At 39.4% G+C, this 23614-nt stretch overlaps 1 protein-coding gene across 1 annotated transcript; it reads left to right on the top strand.

Annotated features, from left to right (window-relative positions):
* Positions 1–13235: 13235 nt before the first annotated feature.
* Positions 13236–22427, top strand: DOLPP1 (dolichyldiphosphatase 1). Its single transcript, XM_063432632.1, has 8 exons — positions 13236–13328; positions 16995–17095; positions 17194–17278; positions 18134–18233; positions 19369–19467; positions 19570–19698; positions 20590–20679; positions 21316–22427. Exons 1-8 carry the CDS (start codon positions 13253–13255, stop codon positions 21350–21352), a joined length of 717 nt encoding a protein of 238 aa, XP_063288702.1. The 5' UTR covers positions 13236–13252; the 3' UTR covers positions 21353–22427.
* Positions 22428–23614: the final 1187 nt, after the last annotated feature.

Here is a 23614-nt window from a genome sequence, read left to right on the forward strand (position 1 = left end):
CTGGGCCTTTTTTTTTTTTTTTTTTTTTTTTTTTTTTTACTTTTTTTTTTCCCCATTTCGTTTTTGCACAGTTTGATGTGATCTGTTGCCTATCACTGGACTTGATATGAAGAATGTAAGCCTTTTCACATCAGCCTTTTTTTTTTTTTTTTTTTTTTTTTTTCTTTCAATATTTTAAATAACTGTTTCAACTAGAAACTGTTTTAAAATATAATAACTAATTTAATTCCTCTGCTGGCAAAGCAAGAACTTATCAATGAATTTTAACTGCATTGTTTTCAGCTTGCAGGGACTTTTAATCTAAAATTGAGGGGCATGGGAGAATCTTTTCTCTAAGGATGCACCTAAAATGTGAATGGACTGGATTATTGTGTTATATGTAGAACACTGGGCTAATTCAGGTAGATAATGCACAATATAAACCAATAAAAGTGTAAAGTGCACATGCAGCGCTATACTTAATTCTCACAAAAACAAAAAAACAAAACCCAAACCGTAAAGTGTGCAACGTTCCATTATAAAGGTGATTTCTACACCTTCGTGTAAGCTAAATGTAGATACTCTCTCTTTTGCCTAATTTGGATACAGCAGGATGATCTCAAAAGACCTAGACCTCCCGTAGTGTTTTTAACACCAGTTATGGCAGGCTCTGAGCCGCGTTGGTAAATCTAATTACTAAGTAACTTGCTTTTTATACACTACACCAACGGTGCCCAAAAGATAGATTCCCAGATGTTGTACAACTACAACTCCCATGATGCTTTGCGTGCCTTTAGAACGACAGGGCATCGTGGAAGCTGTAGTTTTAAAACCTCTGGATCTACTTTTTGGGATCCCCTGAACTACGCTACGAGAGTTCTGTCTCTTTTTTGTTTTTTCCTTGAAAGATCTCATCATGCTGCATCCTAATTAGACAGAGGAGAGTATCTACATATTGTTTACACCGTGGGGTAAAAAATTCTCCTATATAGAGCACTGTGCGCACTTTACTGTTTGTGTATTGAGATGATGCACAATGCCAGTGTAATCCGTCGTATACAAAGGAAGTTAATGAGGGGAGTTAATCAAGGGAGACATACGGAATTTTAAATGATAAAGTAACCATGTATTTTCGCTAGTGAAGTCCGTATGGTAAAACCGGTGTTGGCCATGTTGGATTTACATGTTAAGGGTAGGCATATATTGTCATCCAATAGTGAACAGCAGTGCCCATAAACTTTTGCTGGACAGCTGTGACTGGCAAGGCTCAATGGGTGTTATATTTCACTAATGGCTAAAAGGCAATCTATTGGTTATCCCTGACCTGTGCTGTAACTTTGCACTTTTCTTGAATCCTAATGTATACAGTGTAGGATATGGTGCTTGTATATACACACACATTTCTTCTAGATCTCTGTATCCGCTCAATTTTGTTTTCCATTGTGAAAAATAGATTCCTATAAATCAGCTGTTTTAAGTGCTGTGTTGTGAAAAACAATTATGTTCTTTTAAATGGACTATATTTTGTAAGTAAATGTATGAGTATTTTTTTTTTTCTTTTTTTTTCTTTTTCTTCACACTTGTCGGAGGTAAACGTTTTGCAGAGATCGTGAGGATTGCATTCTTTAACTGCTTACATTTTAGTAATTTCATCGGGTCCGTTCAATGTGTAGTTTAGTTTAGGCAAAATGGTGAATCTTCCTGGGTCATTCTAAACAATATTCTTCAGAAGAGCATCCGTCATGTTAACCCCTTAAGGACACATGACATGTGTGACATGTCATGATTCCCTTTTATTCCAGAAGTTTGGTCCTTAAGGGGTTAAGGGGTTTATTCAATAAACCTTAAAGGGACACTATAGTTACCTGAACAACTGTAGCTTAATAAAGTCGTTTTGGTGTATAGAACATGCCCCTGCAGCCTCACTGCTCAATCCTCTGCCATTTAGGAGTTAAATCCCTTTGTTTATGAACCCTAGTCACACCTCCCTGCATGTGACTTGCACAGCCTTCCATAAACACTTCCTGTAAAGAGAGCCCTATTTAGGCTTTCTTTATTGCAAGTTCTGTTTAATTAAGATTTTCTTATCCCCTGCTATGTTAATAGCTTGCTAGACCCTGCAAGAGCCTCCTGTATGTGATTAAAGTTCAATTTAGAGATTGAGATACAATTATTTAAGGTAAATTACATCTGTTTGAAAGTGAAACCAGTTTTTTTTCATGCAGGCTCTGTCAATCATAGCCAGGGGAGGTGTGGCTAGGGCTGCATAAACAGAAACAAAGTGATTTAACTCCTAAATGACAGTGAATTGAGCAGTGAAATTGCAGGGGAATGATCTATACACTGAAACTGCTTTATTTAGCTAAAGTCATTTAGGTGACTATAGTGTTCCTTTAAATTGTGGAGAATTGGCAGGAGAATTTCACAGTGAGGTGGAAACCTTTTACTTCCAAGTAGTTTGTTTATCCCATATATTTAAAGGAGCCATAATACATACCTTTTTAGTGCCTTCAATATGGGGACAGTCTCTTTACTGCAGCCCAATCTTTTTCAGGTGGACTTGTCAAGACTAATGATTTTTGTTCAATCAAGCTGCTTAATAGAAAAGATAATGAGAAGCTATGTTGAGCACCGGACGCACACTGGGTCACCTAGAGATATACATTACTAGTTGACGTGTGCTATGGCTGTGCCTGGGATGAGCTGGTTTGTTATGTAATTTGCTAAATGTTGAATATAACGTTAACTTTAGGCAGCATCACTTGAAAAAGGTGAACACAAGTTATAGGTGATTTTCCGAGTTTTATTCAGTTATCAATTTCCAGGAAAGTGATGGTTTTTCATTTCCTGGTTTCTGTCTATTTTATAGGTTAGCTATTTTTGGTATAAAATGTACAGTTCCCAATGGCTCTCCCAAATTTCAGTTTCCTTTTATCAAGTTACAAAAAAACAACAACTTATGAGTGTGTTCTTACTAGGCTTATTTTGAGTTGTAACAAACGTTCTTAATACAGTCACTTGTTTGACAGTTTTCGTATAATTTTATAAATGGTATTTACAGTCACTAAAAACTGTTTTTTTTTTTTTTTTTTTTTTTTTTTTTTTTATATATATATATATATATATTGAATTACAATGTGTTTTTGGAATTAAAAGTATGTATTCCTCTACCGGTTCTCTATAATACCAGATTGGATAAGTATTTAAACCTCTTCTAACTGTGCTACAATACAGTAAAAGTGGATTATGCAATTTTAATTTTTTTATTTTTGGCGTGCAAAGATTAGTACAGTCATGCCAGAGGTACCCCAACGGCATTCCTCCGGCTTGGCATCATGAGTAACAATAGGGTAAGCGGTACAAACCTGCACATTTTATATAAAGTGAGATATTGACAACGTGAACTATACTAGGCTAACAAACATAAAGTAGGTCAGTAAGGATAAACTAGAGCCTATGCATCAAGATTACGTTAGGTTAAGTGAATTTGGTCAGTAGTTAGACATTTAGTTAAATGTTTTGCCCCGATCTATATATTTTAGCTAGGTACTGTTTTTAAATGCAGATTCAAGTTTTCCTGACATTCAGCCAGACTAAACTGTCAGTAGGCTATACACCCTTTATATGCTGGCAGTCACTTAAACGCTAAATAACTATTATATGCTGTAACATCAGGTGCCAATATAGAGACATGAACATGCCCACATGAAGCAAAATTGTCCTGCCCAGAGAGTGGAGGGAGGTTTGGGACGTTAAGGCTCGTGCAAGGTATGGCAAGGTAAAGGGTAGCCTAGTGACTGGCCTGGTGCACTTTTTGACCAGGCTATGTATATGTCAGTGTAGTGTCCATCTAGTGTAAATGTCCGCAAATAGGTTGCAAGGGGATGTCGACTTGTTCAGCGTCCTTTAAGGTGCCGAGAGTCTTAAGTAGGGTTGGTGCCTCAAGCTCGCCCCTCTTGTTGCTGCTCCGGTCTTTCAGCCGATGCCCCTGCGGTGTTCGTCGTTGTACACAATACATTGCTAGGTGCAGCGTTGCGCTGTGGGTGTGGGGTGCTTCCCCGCTGTGGGGTTGCCGTGAAGCCAGATGTCTGCTACCTTGCGCCCGCTGTCCTGTGGGGTCCTGGATCTTCCTGGGGGGGTTGCTGCTGTGGGCGCCATGAGGTGACAGCGGGTTGTGCCGTTTGCCCTCTGCAGCCCTCTGCTTATGTGGCTGAGATGTTTGTTGTGGTATGTGGTTGCCTAGGGTCCCACTCCGGTGTTGCAGCTTGCGCCTTGTTCTCTTTTGCCGGTGTGGGTGGCATGTAAGGTTTACACCCCGTGTGGCTCTGGGCCCAGTTTGGGGCGTCCTTAGCTGTGCCCTGGTCCGTTGCTCTTTAGGGCGAGGAGCCCTGTCTGATTGTCTTGTTGTGGGTGAGTTCGCTGTGGTGCCGCCCGTCGGTGACTTTAGAGGCTGTTGTTTGACCTCCAAGCTGGCCCAGAACCACCTGCATATGGCCTCAAACCTAGTTTGAAAGTCAAGTGCCCATTCACTGGGGGTAAGTCGGTTTGTGCGGGTGTCTGTGACTTGGTCTTTTGACTCAAGTTTGTCAGCAGTCTGTGAGTGAGTACCTGCTTGTATCTGGCCTCCAAGCTGTGCTTGTGTCTGTGAGTTTCGTTGGGATGCGGCCGCCATTTTGAGAGGCTCTTCTTCCCCATACCTTTGTCGCGGTAAGCCAGCTGGAGCCTGCTTTGTTGTCTGCTGCGGGGCGTAGGGGACCGGGATGACCCCCACCGGTCTATAGCGGGGGGGAACGGGGTCCCAGGCCGAGAGTAGTTGCGCACTGTGGCCGAGGGAGAGCGGCCGTCTCTCCCGCGATATCCGCGTGCGTCTCGCTTCAGGCTAGGCCGCCAGGCCTATCCGCGGTTCTGTCGGGGTCAGTTGCACGATTCAGGTGTCAATGTGTGCCCCCTTGGAAATAGATCGGCCCCCGGTGGGTTATTCTTGGCAGGGAAATTGTCGTATAGGCGATGTTTACAGGCCGCGATGTCGGAGCTGTGGGTATACACGTCCGGCCATCTTGGCTCCCAGGTCCCGCCCCCCATTATGCAATTTACTAAGTAAAATGTAAAATTGGTAACTGAATTGAAAGAATAATGCCAATTTTGTCAAATTCTGTCCCTTGATATTGTAATGCATTTAAATAATTGTGCATGTTTTAGTCAATTAGCATCTGGCGGGCGGACTGGAGTTTTTTTTTTTTTTACATTTTTTTTTTTTTTTTTATATGTATACTGTCAAACAAGAAGAAATAACCATTTTAGCAGTATGGAGTGAGAGATACACTTTGTAATTATGTCACAGAAATGTAAAAGAACTATGAAACACATTTGAACACCCAGCTGCAAACTACAGTAGTAGAGCCCACTTCAACCCACACTCGGTCGGGAGCACCTAGGCGCCAATATAGGTAACATGGAGTCAATGACTGTCATCATAAACTCAGGTCTGACTTGGGTTCCACTTCGGAGTTTGCAGGATCGGACAACTTAACAGGCCCAGGTAAGTCCCTGTAATATCACTCACTGTATCAACTTGCCAATATAGTCTTCCAACTGGTGAGCATGCAGGAAGGAAGGATGTTTCTTTCCATGGGTCTCTGCACCAGCTTGCTGTCCCCAGGCTGTCTGCAAGAGTCTTCTGAGCTCTGCCTCTCTTCTCTGACTCTATTGTGTGTCTTGGGCGGCCTATGCTGGTTGGCTATACGGCCTTGAAGGTTGCTGAAGTTACAAGGCCAACAGGATGAACCCAGACAACTCAAGGTAGAGAAAAGCTTGCTGTCCCCAGGATGTCTGCAAGAGTCTTCTGAGCTCTGCCTCTCTTCTCTGACTCTATTGTGTGTCTTGGGCGGCTTATGCTGGTTGGCTATACGGCCTTGAAGGTTGCTGAAGTTACAAGGCCAACAGGATGAACCCAGACAACTCAAGGTAGGAAAACCTCCGCTTCCAGCCAAGTACATTGCTCACACCATGCAGGAGATCGTCTGCTTCTCCCACTAGACCAGCTGTCCAGGCCTTACCACTCAGCAGCTGATGTACATTGTCAGACTGGAACAGGTAGGTAGGCACTAAATAGCTTGATCATCGCCCCACTCTGTTCCAGTGTCCACTGGTACAGTACAAAACTAGGTCTACAGGAGGTAAGAGAGGCTAAATAGCTCTGTAGCTGTGTTTAAGTTACCACTATTTGCATCTGCTCAGAATTTTAGCTTTTTTTTAATTTTTTTTGGTTTCCACTTGTAGCATGATTCACCAAGAACTTCCCTCCAGTGTTTTGTAATATGTCTTAAAGAGATTAAAACCGTTTAAATAGAACGATATATAGAATATTTAATCAACATATCAAATTCCCCCCCCCCCCCCTTTTTTTCTTCTGATGACTATTAGAAGTCATACCTGAAAATGCAGCAAATTATATAAATGCAATTTAAAGGGACCCTATAGGCATCCAGGACACTTAATCTCAGTGAAGTGACCGGGGAGCCATGTCCCTGTCTGTTTAACCCTGCAATGTAAAACATTGCTGTTCTGCAGGAATGGCAGTGTTTACATTGCATGGTTTAAATACCTCTACTGCCTGTCACTCTGGCAGCCATAAGACCTCAACCTTCAAAAAACAGGCCTGCGAAACTGGTCTATCAGATGGTCTCAGACAATCTAATTGGTGCAAGCATTGATTGGGAAAGCATTGGGTTGCCTGCAATTAGAAGTCTTAATGAGCTCAGCCATGGAGGTGGGAAAGCAGGGTGGAGACTGACGCTGCAAAGGAGAAAATGTAAGTAAAAAATTATATATAATGCTTTTTTAAATTTTTTCTCCGGTCAGTGGGAGGGGACCAAAACTGCTAACAGGACACTATAGAACGAGTGCCCAAAAGGCAGGTCCCCAGATGTTTTAAAACTACACCTCCCATGTTGCTTTGCATGCCTTTAGCATGACAAAGCATTATGGGAGAAGTCGTTTTAAAATCTCTGGGGATCTACCTTTTGGGCACTCCTGCACTGTAGCATCAGGAATACAAATGTGTGTTCCTTTAACCCCTTAAGACCGCAGCCAAATGTACAAGTTGTGAACCAAAAAAAATGTAAACAAACCACAGATTTTGACTATATGTCTGTTCAACAATAATTTACCTCTTTCATATTAAATGCACCCACACTTATTATATATCATTTTGTTCAGGGGAAACAGGGCTTTCATTTAACATCAAATATTTAGGTATGGAACATAACTTAATATGAATAAAATATAAAAAAAATGAGAGAAAATATGATTTTTTTAAAATTTTCTTAGTTCTATGTGACATTCTAACTGTGAATGTCATAATACTGTTTGCTTTTACTGCAATAAAATACACATATTTGTATTCAGCGATGTCTCACGTGTAAAACAGTACCCCCTATGTACAGGTTTTATGGTGTTTTGGGAAGTTACAGGGTCAAATATAGCATGTTACACTTTTCAGTTTTTTCACATTGAAATTTGCCAGTTTGGTTATGTTGCCTTTAAGACTGTATGGTAGCCCAGGAATGAAAATTACCCCCATGATGGCATACCATTTGCAAAAGTAGACAACCCAAGGTATTGCAAATGGGGTATGTCCAGTCTTTTTTAGTAGCCACTTGGTCACAAACACTAGCCAAAGTTAACGTTAATATTTGTTTGTGTGTGAAAAATGCAAAAAACTAATTTGAAAGCCAATTTTGGCCAGTGTTTGTGACTAAGTGGCTACTAAAAAAGACTGAACATACCCCATTTGCAATACCTTGGGTTGTCTACTTTTGCAAATGGTATGCCATTATGGAGGTAATTCTTATTTCTGGGCTACTATACGGTCTCAAAGCCAACGTAACCAATCTGGCGAATTTCATTGTGAAAAAACTGAAACGCAAGCCTTATATTTGACTCTGTAACTTTTGAAAACACCATAAAACCTGTACATGAGGGGTACTGTTATACTCAGGAGACTTTGCTGAACACAAATATTTGTGTTTCAAAACAGTAAAAAGTATGACAGCAAAAATATCGTCAGTGTAAGTGCCGTTTGTGTGCGAAAAAGGCAATAAATTTCACTTTCCCTGACGATATCATTGTTGTAATAAATTTTACGGTTTTGAAACACAAATATTTGTATTCAGCGATGTCTCCCGAGTAAAACAGTACCCCCCATGTACAGGTTTTATAGTGTCTTGGAAAGTTATAGGGTTAAATATAGTGCTAGCAAATTAAATTCCCTATACTTTCGGCCTGGGTTGTTAGGCAGGTCCCGCTAATTGTAATTAATTAGGATACCTAATTATGTAAAATTATTACATAAATATATATGTAAAATTATTATATATACACGTGTGTGTGTGTGTGTGTGTATATATATATGTATATATATGTATATAATTTTTTTACTATTTTTATTTATATATAGGTATACATATAGTGATGTATACGTATATACTTGGGTATATACATATATATATTATTTCGTTCTACGTGTATTTTGATATCTATATATATATATATATATATATATATATATATATATATATATATAGATATATATATTATCAAAATACAGTTAGAATGAAATTACACACATATATATTTTTAATTATTTATTTTTTTATTTTAATTTTTTTTACGTATTTACATATTTTTTATTATATATATATATAAAAAATTATAATTATGTATATATTTAATCAATATCCTTCTACGTGTATTTTGATATTAATATATATATATATATATATATAATTATATATATAAATATTAAAATACACTTAGTGTATGTGTAAATGTGTGCGTATATATATATATATATATATATATATTATATATAGATCATATATATAATATATATATATATATATATAAATGATGTAAGTGTATTTAATTTTAACTTTAATTTTTTTTTTTTTTTTTTTTACATTAAGGGGTTAACCCCTTAAATCCGGAGGACGTACTATTACGCCCTGCAGGAACCGGCTCTAAACGCCGGCGGGCGTAATAGTACGTCCTCGCCATAATGGCCGCCCACGTGGCCGGCGCTAATCGCCCGCTGCAGATCGCGGTCGGGGGGGATGCCTGGCCCCCCAGGCAACCCCCCCTGTGGCCGGTGACCGTGATCTGCAGTCTCTGATCGCAGTGACAGGCTGTCACTGCGACCAGTATTAAGCATGTGTCAGCCGATTTCAAATCGGCTGACACATGCGGCCGGCGGCTTTCCCCTTCTGCAGATCGCGGTCGGGGGACTTACCTGGCCCCCCAGGCAGTCCCCCTGGGGTCAGTGACCGCGATCTGCTAGGTCTGAGATCGCAGTGACAGGCTGTCACTGCGATCTCAGAGCGCTCTGATCGCAGTGACAGCCTGTCACTGCGATCAGTGTTACATGTGTCAGCCTATTGGCTGACACATGTAACTGGCACAGTGATCCCCCTGCAGATTGGAAGGGGGGAGTGCTTGTACCACCCAGGCACTCCCCCCTGTGGTCAATTACCCAATCTGCAGGAGGTGATCACAGTGACAGACAGTCACTGTGATCACTGATCCTGTGTGTCAGCCAGTGATGTGACATCACTGGCTGACACTGTCTCTGCCCCCTGTCCTGTAAAAAAAATAAAATATTAGTTAAAAAAAGAAATAAAAAAAATGACAGTTACAAATAAAATATACTTAGATCATATATATTATATATATATGATCTAAGTATATATATATATATATATACACATACACACACATTTACACATACACGACGTGTATTTAAATATTAATATATATATATATATATATATATATATATATTAATATCAAATTACACGTAGACTGATACTGATTAAATATATATATAATTATTGTTATATATATATTTATAAATAATATAAAAAAAATAAATATGTAAATACGTAATAAAATAAAATAAAATAAATAATTAAAAATAAAATATTAAAAAATATATAGATGTGTTTTATTTCGTTCTAACTGTATTGTGATATTAATATATATATATTTATATCAAAATACACGTAGAACGAAATAATATATATATCTATATACATAAATATATACGTATATATCACTATATATATACCTATATATAAATAAAAATATTAAAAAAAATATATATATATATATACGTATATATACACATATGTATATATATACATATATTAATTCTACACATATATTTATGTAATAATTTTACATAATTAGGTATCCTAATTAATTACAATTAGCGGGACCTGCCTGACCACCCATGCCGAAAGTATAGGGAATTTAATTTGCTAGCACTATATTTAACCCTATAACTTTCCAAGACACCATAAAACCTGTACATGGGGGGTACTGTTTTACTCGGGAGACTTCGCTGAACACAAATATTAGTGTTTCAAAACAGTAAAATGTATTACAACCATGATATCGCCAGTAAAAGTGACGTTTTTTGCATTTTTCACGCACAAACAGCACTTACAGGGACGATATTATTGCTGCAATACTTTTTACTGTTTTGAAACACAAATATTTGTGTTCAGCGAAGTCTCCTGAGTACAACAGTACCCCTCATGTACAGGTTTTATGGTGTTTTCAAAAATTACAGCGTCAAATATAATGCTTGTGTTTAATTTTTTTCACATTAAAATTCGCCAGATTGCTTACGTTGCCTTTATGACCCTATGGTAGCCCAAGAATGAAAATTACCCCTATGATGGCATACCATTTGCAATAGTAGACAACCAAAGGTATTGCAAATGGGGTATGTCCAGTCTTTTTTAGTAGCCACTTAGTCACAAACACTGGCCAAAATTGGCGTTTTTTGCATTTTTCACACACAAACAAATACGAACGCTAACTTTGGCCAGTGTTTGTGACCAAATGGCTACTAAAAAAGACTGGACATCGCTTATTTGCAATACCTTGGGTCGTCTACTATTGCAAATGGTATGCCATTATGGGTGTAAATTTATTTCCTGGGCTACTATACAGTCTCAAAGGCAACGTAACCAATCTGGCGAATTTCAAATTCAAATGTAACACGCTATATTTGACCCTGTAACTTCCCAAAACACCATAAAACCTGTACATAGGGGGTACTGTTTTACACGTGAGACTTTGCTGAATACAAATATGTGTATTTTATTGCAGTAAAAGCAAACAGTATTATGACATTAACAGTTAAAATGTCATGTAGAACGAAAAAAATCAAAAAAAATCTTATTTTCTCCCATTTTTTTCATATTAAATTATGTTTCATAGCTAAATATTTGATATTAAATGAAAGCCCTGTTTCCCCTGAATAAAATGATATATAATAAGGGGGGGTGCATTTAATATGAAAGAGGTGAATTACGGTTGGACAGACATATAGCGCAAATGCCAGGTTTTGTTTACGTTTTGTTTCGTTCACAACTTGTACATTTGGCTGCGGTGTTAAGGGGTTAATAGGGGAGGAGAGGGGCAGAGACAGTGTCAGCCAGTGATTTTACATCACTGGCTGACACACAGGATCAGTGATCACAGTGACAGGCTGTCACTGTGATCACCTCCTGCAGATCGCGGTAATTGGCCACAGGGGGAGTGCCTGGGTGGCCAGGCATGCCCCCCACCGCGATCTGCAGGGGGATCCTGCCTGCAGTTACTATGGGTCAGCCAATAGGCTGACACATAGTAACTCTGATCGCAGTGACAGGCTGTCACTGCGATCAGATCGCAGGGAGAGGCTGTCTCTGCATTCAGATCGCAGAGACAGCCTCTCCCTGCGATCATACTCTGCAGATCGCGGTCACTTACCGCAGGGGGACTGCCTGGGGGGCCAGGCATGTCCCCCGACCGCGATCTGCTGCAGAGAATTCCGCCGGCTCCATGTGTCAGCCGATTTTAAAATCGGCTGACACATGGTAAATACCGATCGCAGTGACAGCCTGTCACTGCGATCGGAAGCTGCAGACCGCGGTCCCTAGGCACAGGGGGGCTGCCTGGGGGGGCCAGGCATGCCCCCCGACCGCGATCTGCAGCGGCCATGTTCCGCCGGCCACGTGGGGGGGTAAGACCGCCCAGGACGTACCATGCCGTCCTGCGGCGTTTAGAGCCGCCCAAATAAGGACGGCATGGTACGTCCTGCGGTCTTAAGGGGTTAAGTTGGTCAAAGAAAGCACATTACAAAGTTCAAGGATGCTTGTTATCATGACTGTGCATTGTTCAGTTTAAATGTTATCAAGACATTTTGTGACCAAGTGGCTACTAAAAAAGACTGGACATACCCCATTTGCAATACCTTGGGTTGTCTACTTTTGCAAATGGTATGCCATCATGGGAGTAATTCTCATTCCTGGGCTACCATACAGTCTCAAAGGCAACGTAACCAAACTGGCAAATTTCAATGTGAAAAAACTGAAAAGTGTAACATGCTATATTTGACCCTGTAACTTCCCAAAACACCATAAAACCTGTACATAGGGGGTACTGTTTTACACGTGAGACATCGCTGAATACAAATATGTGTATTTTATTGCAGTAAAAGCAAACAGTATTATGACATTCACAGTTAGAATGTCACATAGAACTAAGAAAATTTTAAAAAAAAAATCTTATTTTCTCTCATTTTTTTATATTGTATTCATATTAAGTTATGTTCCATACCTAAATATTTGATGTTAAATGAAAGCCCTGTTTCCCCTGAATAAAATGATATATAATAAGGGGGGGTGCATTTAATATGAAAGAGGTAAATTATTGTCGAACAGACATATAGTCAAAATCTGTGGTTTGTTTACATTTTTTTTGGTTCACAACTTGTACATTTGGCTGCGGTCTTAAGGGGTTAATAATACAATAATAGCTCAAATAATGTCTTGCCCTCCATGCACTTCCCGCCAAATTGTCCCTCCCATTTTGATTGGCTGAGCATTGTTGTATCTGCGCGTTGATTGGCTGGCTGGGACACCAGTCACTGACCGCTTCGACGCCCATTGGCCAATGTTAACCAAAGGCTCAAATCGTATTGTGGATTCTGATTGGCTAGTCGATCTGGTGTGCTGTTTCCTGATTGGTCACGCAACAGCCGTGTACGTGCCGCCGTCGTCTGACCATCTTTCCGCTTCAACATTGGACCCGCTGTGTACCTGCTCCGTCTCCCGATTGGTCAGCCTCGACGAATCATTTTGCAGCTTCCCTCCCATTGGCTGGAACCGCCTCCTCGCTCGTTCCTAATTGGTCGTTTCCAAACGCCCGGTATCCGGGTAAGATGGCGGTGGTAGAACAGTGCTCGCTCTCTGCTGAATGGCGTCCGGTTTCTCTTACTCACGTAGAATATCCCGCAGGTGAGAACATGTCTTTCCTTCACTACCGCTTTTAGCCTCCCGGGGTCTCTCACAAATTCAAATAGGAATTGGAGAGGGCAAGCGGCGCTGCAAAATAGTGATCCTATCCTATGGTGTAATGGGCTGTGCGCATGCGCAGTAATAGCCTGTCACCCTGCCAGATAGTGAGCTACCCAGTGCGCATGCGTGATGTGTCTGCATTAGCAGACATACCTGAGCTTCCTTGTATTGGGATGGAGAGAGAGTGACTTTTTTTAACATTTTATTATTATTCTCTTTTTTTTTTTCTACATTGTCCCTTCCTTTTCTCTCTTATACTTTTCTCTCTCATATTATTCTTTTTTTTTATCCAACTCATTTTATCACTTTATTATTATTATTTTATCCAACTCATTCTATTACTTTATTATTATTATTTCCAACTCATGTTCACATTATTATTGTTTTGTTTTATCCAACTCATTTTATCACATAATTATTATTATTATTATTATTATTGTTTTATCCAACTCATTCTATCACATTATTATTATTATTATTATTATTATTATTGTCATGTGCTAGCTCCACCATGTTCCCCTGGATATATTTTGCCTGGTGGTGAGGGGCATCAGATGGAGAGCCTTTTGTTCAGTAGTAAGCTTTCATAATACCGTTGGGAAACCAGTTGATTCATCAAGCAGTTCCTTTTGGCATTACCTCTATGAATACATACATTGATTTCTTTTTTGGTAGCATGTCAACTGTATCTACTACGGTGTCATCAGTGTACATTGAAATGTAGTGCTGAATTGCTTGCAAAAGCAAAATATGGCTGCGATCATGGTGGATATGACAACCCTAAATGCAAGTTTATCAAATGTCTGTATCTTCAGAAACGTTAGCAGAGCGTGAATCATCCAAGTATGATAATCTTAAAGCGGAACTATCTCCTTTTTTTTTTTTTTCCTTTTGAGTTCTGTTTTTATGCACGTTACATTTTAATAATTATTACTGCACCACTTGATATATATATATATATGTCTCTATCCACGTGGGTCCAGCAGTCTCTAACGGTCTTGTGCTTGCCTGGGTGCTTACTTCAGCCAAAATGTACATAATCCAACAAAAAAAAAAATACACTCACAGGGCTCTGTAGATGATTATTCAATTCTTTTATTGTATAATATGGAAACACCACATTCGTGTCAACGTTTCAGTCTTCTGCGGGACTTTATACTTGGATTATATATTATAAATATTTATTTATTTTTACTTTCCTGGCAGCACTATTTTCTCTGTTTGTGTTGTCTGTTGTTTGGCCTTCTGTCAGATGCTTTGGATGGATGACGTATGGGTGAATTATTTTGGCAAATTAAACAGAACCTTGATTTAAAGGGACACTATACCCGTTAGAACCGCTACAGCTTAATGTTGATCTTCTGGATCATATAACCTGTCCCTGCAGGGTTTACCAGACAGGCACTAGAGGTGGTTCATGGACTCCGTGAAACAATGCTGGATGTCCTCACGCTTTGTATAAGGACTTTCAGCGTCTTATAAATCCCCATAGGAAAGCATTGAATGCCTGATGTGTACACATGGCTTATGTGTATTAGATTACCCTCATCGTCTGACGTCGGAGGAGCCTGACCCAATACAGACACTCCACACTTACCGACCGGGTTCCGTTCTTACGACAAAAAAAACAAATTGGTCGGTAAGTGAGGTTGCGCTGCAGAGCATGCACATCAGTTCAGGTCTATGTTTGGGGAAATTTTCCCGAACGTAGACCAGCGCACCAGAGCAGGGAATCCCTCAAATCTGTGCTCGGGGAACATCCGTTGAATCCCAGCACTAGAGAGCTTGTTGTAAGTCCAAGCCTTCGTTAAACAGTTAAGTTGTAAAGTGAGAACTATTCGTACCTCAGCACTGGAATTGGGTAAGTGTAAAGGAGGGTGGGGGAGACACAATCGTGTTAGAAATACAGTTTTGTATTTCCAACACTACTATAGTGTTCCTTTAACATTAACACATTAAAAAAAAACACAGCCCCCCTCTCTTAGAACTATCATCTAATATAAAGGTTGTCCCAAGGATAGGTGTGTAATGTGGCCTATAACTTGGAGGGCAAATGACTGTCATACATATTTCTTACTATTGGTTCTTAAGTCCAACTTGATAGAAATAATGAACCAGAGAGACAAAATGCTTTGCAAATATATCATATTTTTTTTTGAATGACCTTTTAAAATAATTTCATATTTTCAATTGTTTATTTGTGTCAACTTTTCAGTCCTCTGTGTGGGAGGATTGTGCCAATCTTTATCTTTTAGAAACTGGATAAGGAAGTCAGGCAGGCATGTTGACTTCTTAATTCTGAAGAAAGTCGGAAAACTCGTTAAGATAGAATTCAGGAGTCGTTCTCCGTATAACTGTATTCATGAAAAAGAATAAAGAGCTGATATCCGAAAAATTGCTTAAATCTCTGATACTCTACAGCAGGGGTAGGCAACTGTTGGCGCTCCAGATGCTGTGGACCACATTTCACATACTGCTCTTACTCCAGAATACTGGTAAAGCATCATAGGCAATGTAGTCCAAAACATCTGGAGCCTACTACTGCTCTACAGTCTGTGTTCAGAGCTTGCAGGAGAACAGTTTTCATTAAAAGCATTTGGTGCAGCATTTTATCCAAAGGGCAGCCTGGCCAAAGCTCTGAGACCAGTGGAAAATCTCACGGCGGTTATGCCGATTTTATTAATTTTACCACTGTGCCGTAATATTTCCCTGGTTCCACTGTTTGCCAGTTAGGTTCCGTGGATTTTCTAGAGAGTGACGCCTCTTCATATGCAGAGGCCATGCTCCTAATCCTGGAAGAAATGTTCGTCATCTTCAGAGTTGGCATACCGAGTCCAATCCTTGCCTTTGGCCAGTTTGGATGTTTTGTGTGCACAGATGGCATCTTTAATACCATTAGCAACTGCCTGTTGGTTATAATCCATCTGAAAAAGGGCAAAAGAATCTAGCTGCAGCTTGAATACAAAATTTGCATAGTTGTCTACCTTTTTTAAAGTCCTTTTCTTGCATGATTGTAATAAGGATTATTCTAGTTGGTTCTTTTCTCAATCTGTGCTTTGACTGAGCAGTAGGAACCACAATTCTGTGGGCTAAAAGACACACTCTCATAAAGAGCTGTATGCACTATATTTTCTTTTTGAAAACCAGGAATAATGCACAGCGCATCACATCTGTTTAGCTCAAGGATTTATAATCTTGAGCAGAACCACAATGTCCAAGTCTGTCTGAGATCAGGCGTTACACTCCAGAGTGGCAACTGGGTTCATTTCGCTTGTTCCTGCACTGAGTTTATGACAGCAGCTGCAATAGCTGCCAACCAGGATGGCAACTTCCTCTGGTATCACATATAATTTGTAGCAGAGATTATTCTGGAGATGACACCATAAACACCGCAGTTTAGATTGGCCTCTCTTCCAATGTCTAAAACTAGTATAAGATGTAACCGTGATGGTTGGATGAGTTCAGTGCAAAATAGCTATATTGTGTGATGATTTCCCTTTATTTATTTTTTTAAGTAGTGATATTTTAAAATTGTTTGTTTTCACTATGTGTTCTTTACCGATCCCATCTTCATTTTTATTAACACTTAATTTTTTGTCATTACAGGTGATGTTTATGGGCAGCTCTTGGCATACCTCAGCCTAGGACCAGTGTTCATTCTCATTAGTTTTGGAACGCTAATCATATTTAAGCGAGAGCTTCATACAGTAAGACCCCAGTATTTTGTACTCACACTAGCAGTTGCATTTGTGTTTTTAGGCAATATGCACAAGACCTTCCTGTTTATTATTGTTTCTGTTTTCAGATTTCTTTTCTCTGTGGACTGCTACTCAATGAAGGAGTAAACTGGCTGATAAAGAACATAATTAGGGAGCCACGGCCATGTGAAGGTATTAAGGATAGTTGAAGTTCAGCCATGTATATGAATTCAAGTTGCGTTTAAATCCTAATGCCCGAAAGTTCTTTCTACTTCAAGGGATGGTAGGAGAATAAATGTCTTGAGCAAGTCACTTTGGTGTGGTGTTGGTGTTTTTTTTTTGTTGTTTTTTTTTATATTTGTTATTCTATAATGACATATAAGAGACTGTTTTGTCTGGCAATAAAATGGCATTTACATTAAGAGATGCATGCCCTTTTAACTTGAACTATAGCCTTCATGCTTCAGAGATTGTTTGAGTAATCTCCCTTCCAGTGGAACAAAATGCAATGTTTACATTACAGCTTAGGGATAACTCCACTGGCCACTCCTCAGGTGGCTATTGAGGTGCGTCCTGGGGCAGTGCAGCACAATGTGCAGTACTGCCATTGTGTCTCCACCCTCTGCATGGAGACAATGACATTTCATGATAGAGATGCATTGATTCAATCAATCTCTATGAGGAGGTGCTGATTGGCCAGGGTGTGTTTGTGTTTGGTACTCTGCCCCGGTCTGCCTCCTTATGAAAGCAATTCATTGCTGAATTTTGGCTAAGTTTAATGTTTTTTTAAATGTATTTTTACAAATATGTGGGTGGGTGGTAAAGCTAATAAGGAAACAATTTAACTTAAAAAACTTATTTTTAAAGTTGGCATTCCTTTTAATAATAACCATATTTGATTGTGAGTTGTTGCCTCCTAGAGTATCTTTTTAGATGTAAATGTTATTGCATTGGAATTTTACATTGATTACCACCTGAATGACCGTCTTTTGCTGTCTAATGAATCCTAATTTGTTGTGGATTCTTTTGTTCGGTTATTTTTCCCAGGAACCCACACAACAGTCACCACAGAATATGGGTTACCTTCCAGCCATTCTCAGTTCATTTGGTTTTTCTCTGTGTATTCCTTCCTCTTCTTATATTTAAGGTGAGTCACTAACATTAATGTGTTTATGAATGTATGTCTGCCAAAATGGACTAGCCTATTGGCTAGTTAAAAGACCACTCTAGACACCCAGACCACTTCAGCTTAATGAAGTGGTTTGGGTGCCAGGTCCAGCTAGGTTAACCCATTTTTTTTATAAACATAGCAGTTTCTCTGAAACTGCTATGTTTATAAATGGGTTAAGCCTTCCCCCAAATCCTCTAGTGGCTGTCTCATTGACAGCCGCTAGAGGCGCTTGCGTGATTCTCACTGTGAAAATCACAGTGAGAGCATGCAAGCGTCCATAGGAAAGCATTGTAAATGCTTTCCTATGCGACCGGCTGAATGCGCGCACAGCTCTTGCCGCGTGTGCGCATTCAGCCGACGGGGCGGAACGGAGGAGGATCGGAGGCAGAGAGCTCCCCGCCCAGCGCTGGAAAAAGGTAACTGTTTTCCTGGCACTATAGTGGTCCTTTAATTGTAAAGCTGAACAGTTGCGTCTCTGAGACAATTGTCAATTCCATATCCCTGTCATTGCTCCTGAAGCTCTTGTCAATTGTGCAGTGAAAGGTAAAATAAAAACACTATTCTCTGTGGTGTTTCTGTGCCCAGGGCAACATCACCTCAGTATACTATAGTGCCATTCGTCCATGCATACCGCAAGTTAGGTGTAAAATTAAATGGCTGGTATTCTCTGGCTGTGCCAGGACCGCCAAACATACAATGGCTAACATATATACAGATTGTTTATAGAAAGACAAGATTAGTGTACTGCACCCCTAGACAGGGATGTGATTCCTTTTAAATCGTTGCCACACACTTCAAGTATCAATTCTCAGGACAAACCGTGATGTTTTGGGGTGTTTTGTTATTATGGCAATATTTCAAAAAATGTATTTAAAAAAAATCACTTTTCAAAGGTTTAGAACTCTTTTCTAAACATAAAGAATAACAAACCTTTGCGGAGAACCCATCACCCCAAATGTGACTATTGCACATTAAAAATCAATACAATTTGTCTATTAGCTAAACAGTGGGTAATGGTGAAACGGCTTGCTCAATTAGCAACAAAATAACAGACTGGGGGGGGAAAACTTACTGAACTTGCCTGTCCCTTTTTTAATTTTTTTTATTTTAGGATGCACCAAACAAACAACGCACGTTTCCTTGATCTGCTCTGGCGACACATCCTCTCTTTGTGCTTGCTAACGGCCGCCTGTTTAGTCTCATATAGTAGGTATGCACCATCCTGTAGCATGTTCTCCTGTCTTTGAGCCAGTGCTAAACGACTGCACTATACTGTCTGAAAATCTGCTAATGTCTGCTACTTCCCTTGTAGAGTGTATCTGCTGTATCACAGCTGGAGTCAGGTAGTGTACGGCGCGTTGGCTGGGAGTATACTGGCCATTGGCTGGTTTGTCATCACACAGGAAATCCTAACTCCACTGTTCCCCCGAATTGCATCCTGGTGAGTTGAACTTGTTAACATTAAAGACAGTGTTATATTTTAATAATTGTTAACAATTCTCAAACTGTAGAAAAATGAAAACATTCACATGAGTTTACATAGATTTGGATTGGTATCTAGTTTGCGTTTTGTTTTACAATCCAGTAAATAAGTGATTACTAGTTAACCTGAACAATTTTTAACAGTCGTGGGAAGTTTTGGGAGCATAGAATAATAAGGTTATTTACCAAGGTGAAAATTCTATTTGAATTCATAGTAAATTTCACATTTAAGGTCAAAATATCCAAATATTGTGAGAATTTTCTAAGTCCGCTATGTTTCCAGTTCAGTTACTCTGGAATTACATTTGAAATTCACTTTGAATTCTCACTTTTTTTTTTTAGTAAATAACCCTGTAAGTCACATATCTGGCAGGATTTGAGGGAGTTAGTCTAGACTCGAAATCCCCAAATAAATACTAAAGAAATAGTCACTAAGTGCTACAGGTTTAGATGGTATCAAAAAATGAAAAAAACAAGCAGATCAAGGAGACCCACTCCCAATTCATGTTGGCCAATAAAAATAAATAAAAATAAAAACTAAAATATAATTGTAAGCTGCATTATAAATACCAGACACACAAATTAAAGAAGTTAAATAAAAAAGTGCACAGCACTATACACGAGCATATTTATAATCACATTGGCATTAAAAATAGAATTCAAAATACCATCCAATACAGTGCTGTGTGTGTTTGAATAACCTCTACGTGGTATACTTGAAGTTTACCTGCTTTATGACCCTTCCAAATAACTGTAATGGTGCAAATGTTCCCCTGCCCCTATTATAAAACATGGTAAATTGGGCAGGTTTTTATTAAGCAAGTTGCAAATGTTTTTTTTTTTCTTCCAGGCCAGTCTCAGAATTCTTCCTCATCCGTGATACCAGTCTAATACCCAATATCTTATGGTTTGAATACACAGTCACTCGGGGAGAAGCCAGGTAATGTTAAGAATGATTCCATAATCTTATACTTGGGATTGAAGTATTGCTTCCTTTTCAGCCTGCTTTTTACAGACTTTTTTTTACCAAATTTTGTACAGTAGTGTTATTAGTTAGTAGTGCTCAGTCAATGCAAAACTGACTTCTATATTGGCTTGTCCAACATTGGATAGCCAAGGTAGGCTGGGGGTGTGTTAGTTCAGTGCTCTCAGCCTGTCTTGGTTATTTCGAATTGGACAGCTAGTGTTGAAGTTAGTCAAGCCACAGTTGAGGGAAACCTGTTTTTTTTTTTTTTTTTTTTTTAAATGTAAAATTGGGGGTAAGCCATAAAATAAAACAAGGTACTAATTTTATATAGATACTTACATCACTATAACGGTTTACACCTGTATTCAAGCAGTGACATTATTAACCATGTGCACTTTAGCTTTTAGTTTTTTTTTTTTTAGATTGGCTGTATTAGTCCAGTAGACAAAATACCAGAGTATTGCAGTATGCAATGATACCTGGACTAACATAATATTTAAAAAACAAGCTTTCAAGAGCTTTTTCTCTCTTTTGATATTTTGGATATATATATTCTCCTCCAAAATAACAGTTTGTATATAAATTTTTTTTTTTTGTATTCCATTACAGAAACCGACAACGAAAACATGGTACGAAGCTTCAGTGAGTCCCAGACAAGCAAACTGACAGGGTGGGATATAACCAGTAGGATTCACCAAAATCACAGCATCCGAAAGGAACTGAAGCCAGTACAACTCATGGCGTAGTGAGGAACATACAAACTGACGGACCAAAATAATTGAGAGAGAGCAAGGCCTTTGCTGGATTCACAACGTCTCTATGGCTTGCTCGCAGCTCTCCTCTGCATGTCAGGCCCGAGAGCTCATGCTCTGAAATGCACGCTATCCAATTAACTTTCTCCTATCACTCCACTCAGGAGACAGAAGAAAGCAAAAGCAAGCTGAGGGATTTATAATTTCTGCTTCCAGGAGATGATCAAACAAAATGTATATTCCCTAACACCCCCTTTTTATAGCATGGGTATCCACCTCCTTTTTTATTTATTCAATCTTTTTTAAACGCCTAATCGGTTGGGATAGAAAATGCTGTGAATATCTAGCTCTCTATAAATATTTTTTTTCTTGGCCTAACCTTTAGGAAACGTCTCCTGCTGTTTTGAATCTATTCTTCCCGTGCCCTTAACTATCTAGAATAAAGCGCCTGCATTATGAAAACGTTCTTTCAAATGGCTGCCTAAGCGCACCAACTATGCTCACGCAGGTGCCTCTTGCTGACCGAATGAGGGCTGGTAAGCTTAAAGCAATTCTTTTTGCACTTTGTTCAAGATTTCGAGAAAGGACTAACCCTTTTTAACACTAGTGATTTATTCCTTTTTTTTTTTCCCCTCTTGTGGAAACCGTGAAACAGAGTGGAAGGTGGGATTTTGATTTTGTTACTTGTTGACATTTAACAGATTGTTTCCCCCCCCCTTTTTTGTTTTCTGCAGCAGTGAATGAACTGAACTCTCTGCGGCTTACCTTGGATCTTACAGTGATGTCTCAGTAAACCCATTTGGTGCTGACCCTTGTAGTAATGTCCAATAGGTTAAGTCAATCCCACTGTGCATGAATTCCTTGCCACAAAGCAGACCCGTGTGTATCCTTCTTCCTCAGTCTGTTTTATAACTGCTGCTACCTAACTTTTTATCTGTAGTGGGTGGTAAATAAAAACTCTGAAAGCCAGATTGTTTCTTAATCTTAATGCATAGAACTTATCCAGTTTCTTTGTAAGATTCAACCTGTAATGTGACTGGAACAATCTGTTTTTTTAATTAGCAAATGTGGTAGTAACATTTTGCCTCAAATTACCATCTCTGTAGATAATGTGCTTTTAAAGAAATTTTAAATCCTACTATTAACACAGAGGGTGTATGCATAAATGAGAATTTGATAGCCTACTTTAAAATAACTTGTATCCTGCATATTTTTTTTTTATATAAAGTGACATTCCAATTTAACCTGTTGATGTCAAGAGTGGTGCATATTCTGTTTCTCATCCCTCTGGCAATAAATGCAGCTATCCATTTGGAAAAAAAAGCTTATTCCAGATTTAATGTTTTGTCGTTTTCCCTACATGGAGGAGAGAATGTTATTTGTTTAAAGGGACTCTCCAGGGAAGAGATTTAACTTACCTGGTTCCAGCGCCGCGCCCCCTATTTCGTCAAAATGACGAAATAGGCGGGCGCGAGCAGGGAGCAATCAGACGCTTCCATTTGGAAGCGTCATTGCTCCCTTGTGCGCATGCGCGACTTCGCCGCACATACTTCAGAGGGCGGCATTCATGCCGCCCTCTGAAGTCCTGAGCGCACTCAGCTCGCTGTCTTTGCCCGCCCCCCCTCCTCCGCTGACAGGCTGGAGAGAGAAGGTGCGCACACAGTGCCTTCTCTCTCCTGAACACGTCAGACGTATTTTAATACGTCTGACGTGTACAGGGCCTTTTTAGGGCCCTGCGTGATAGGAAGTCCCTCTAGTGGCCGTCTGAATGACGGCCACTGGAGGTATTCCTATCAATCAATGTAAACACTGTATTTTCTCTGAAAATACAGCGTTTACATTAGATAGCCTGCAGGGAGCTATCGATAGATAATAGCTGAACAACTACATTAAGCTGTAGTTGTTCAGGTGACTATAATGTCCCTTTAATGCTTTTCTGCAGAGAGGGGAAAATCCAAAACCTCACCACTTTAATTTGTCTATATTCATATCGCATTGCATATTTCAGGGTGGGAATACCTCTTAAATGGCAGTCTAAGTCGTGCTGGTTAATGTTAGTTTATTGAGCAGTTTAAAGGGAAAAATCCAGCTGCAGGGAAAAAATAGAAAGCAAAACGAATACTCTCCAATCTTTAACCATGAGGCCGAAGGGAAGG

The sequence above is a fragment of the Pelobates fuscus genome, chromosome 9, assembly GCF_036172605.1.
Source record: "Pelobates fuscus isolate aPelFus1 chromosome 9, aPelFus1.pri, whole genome shotgun sequence".
NCBI classification, from domain to species: Eukaryota; Metazoa; Chordata; class Amphibia; order Anura; family Pelobatidae; genus Pelobates; species Pelobates fuscus.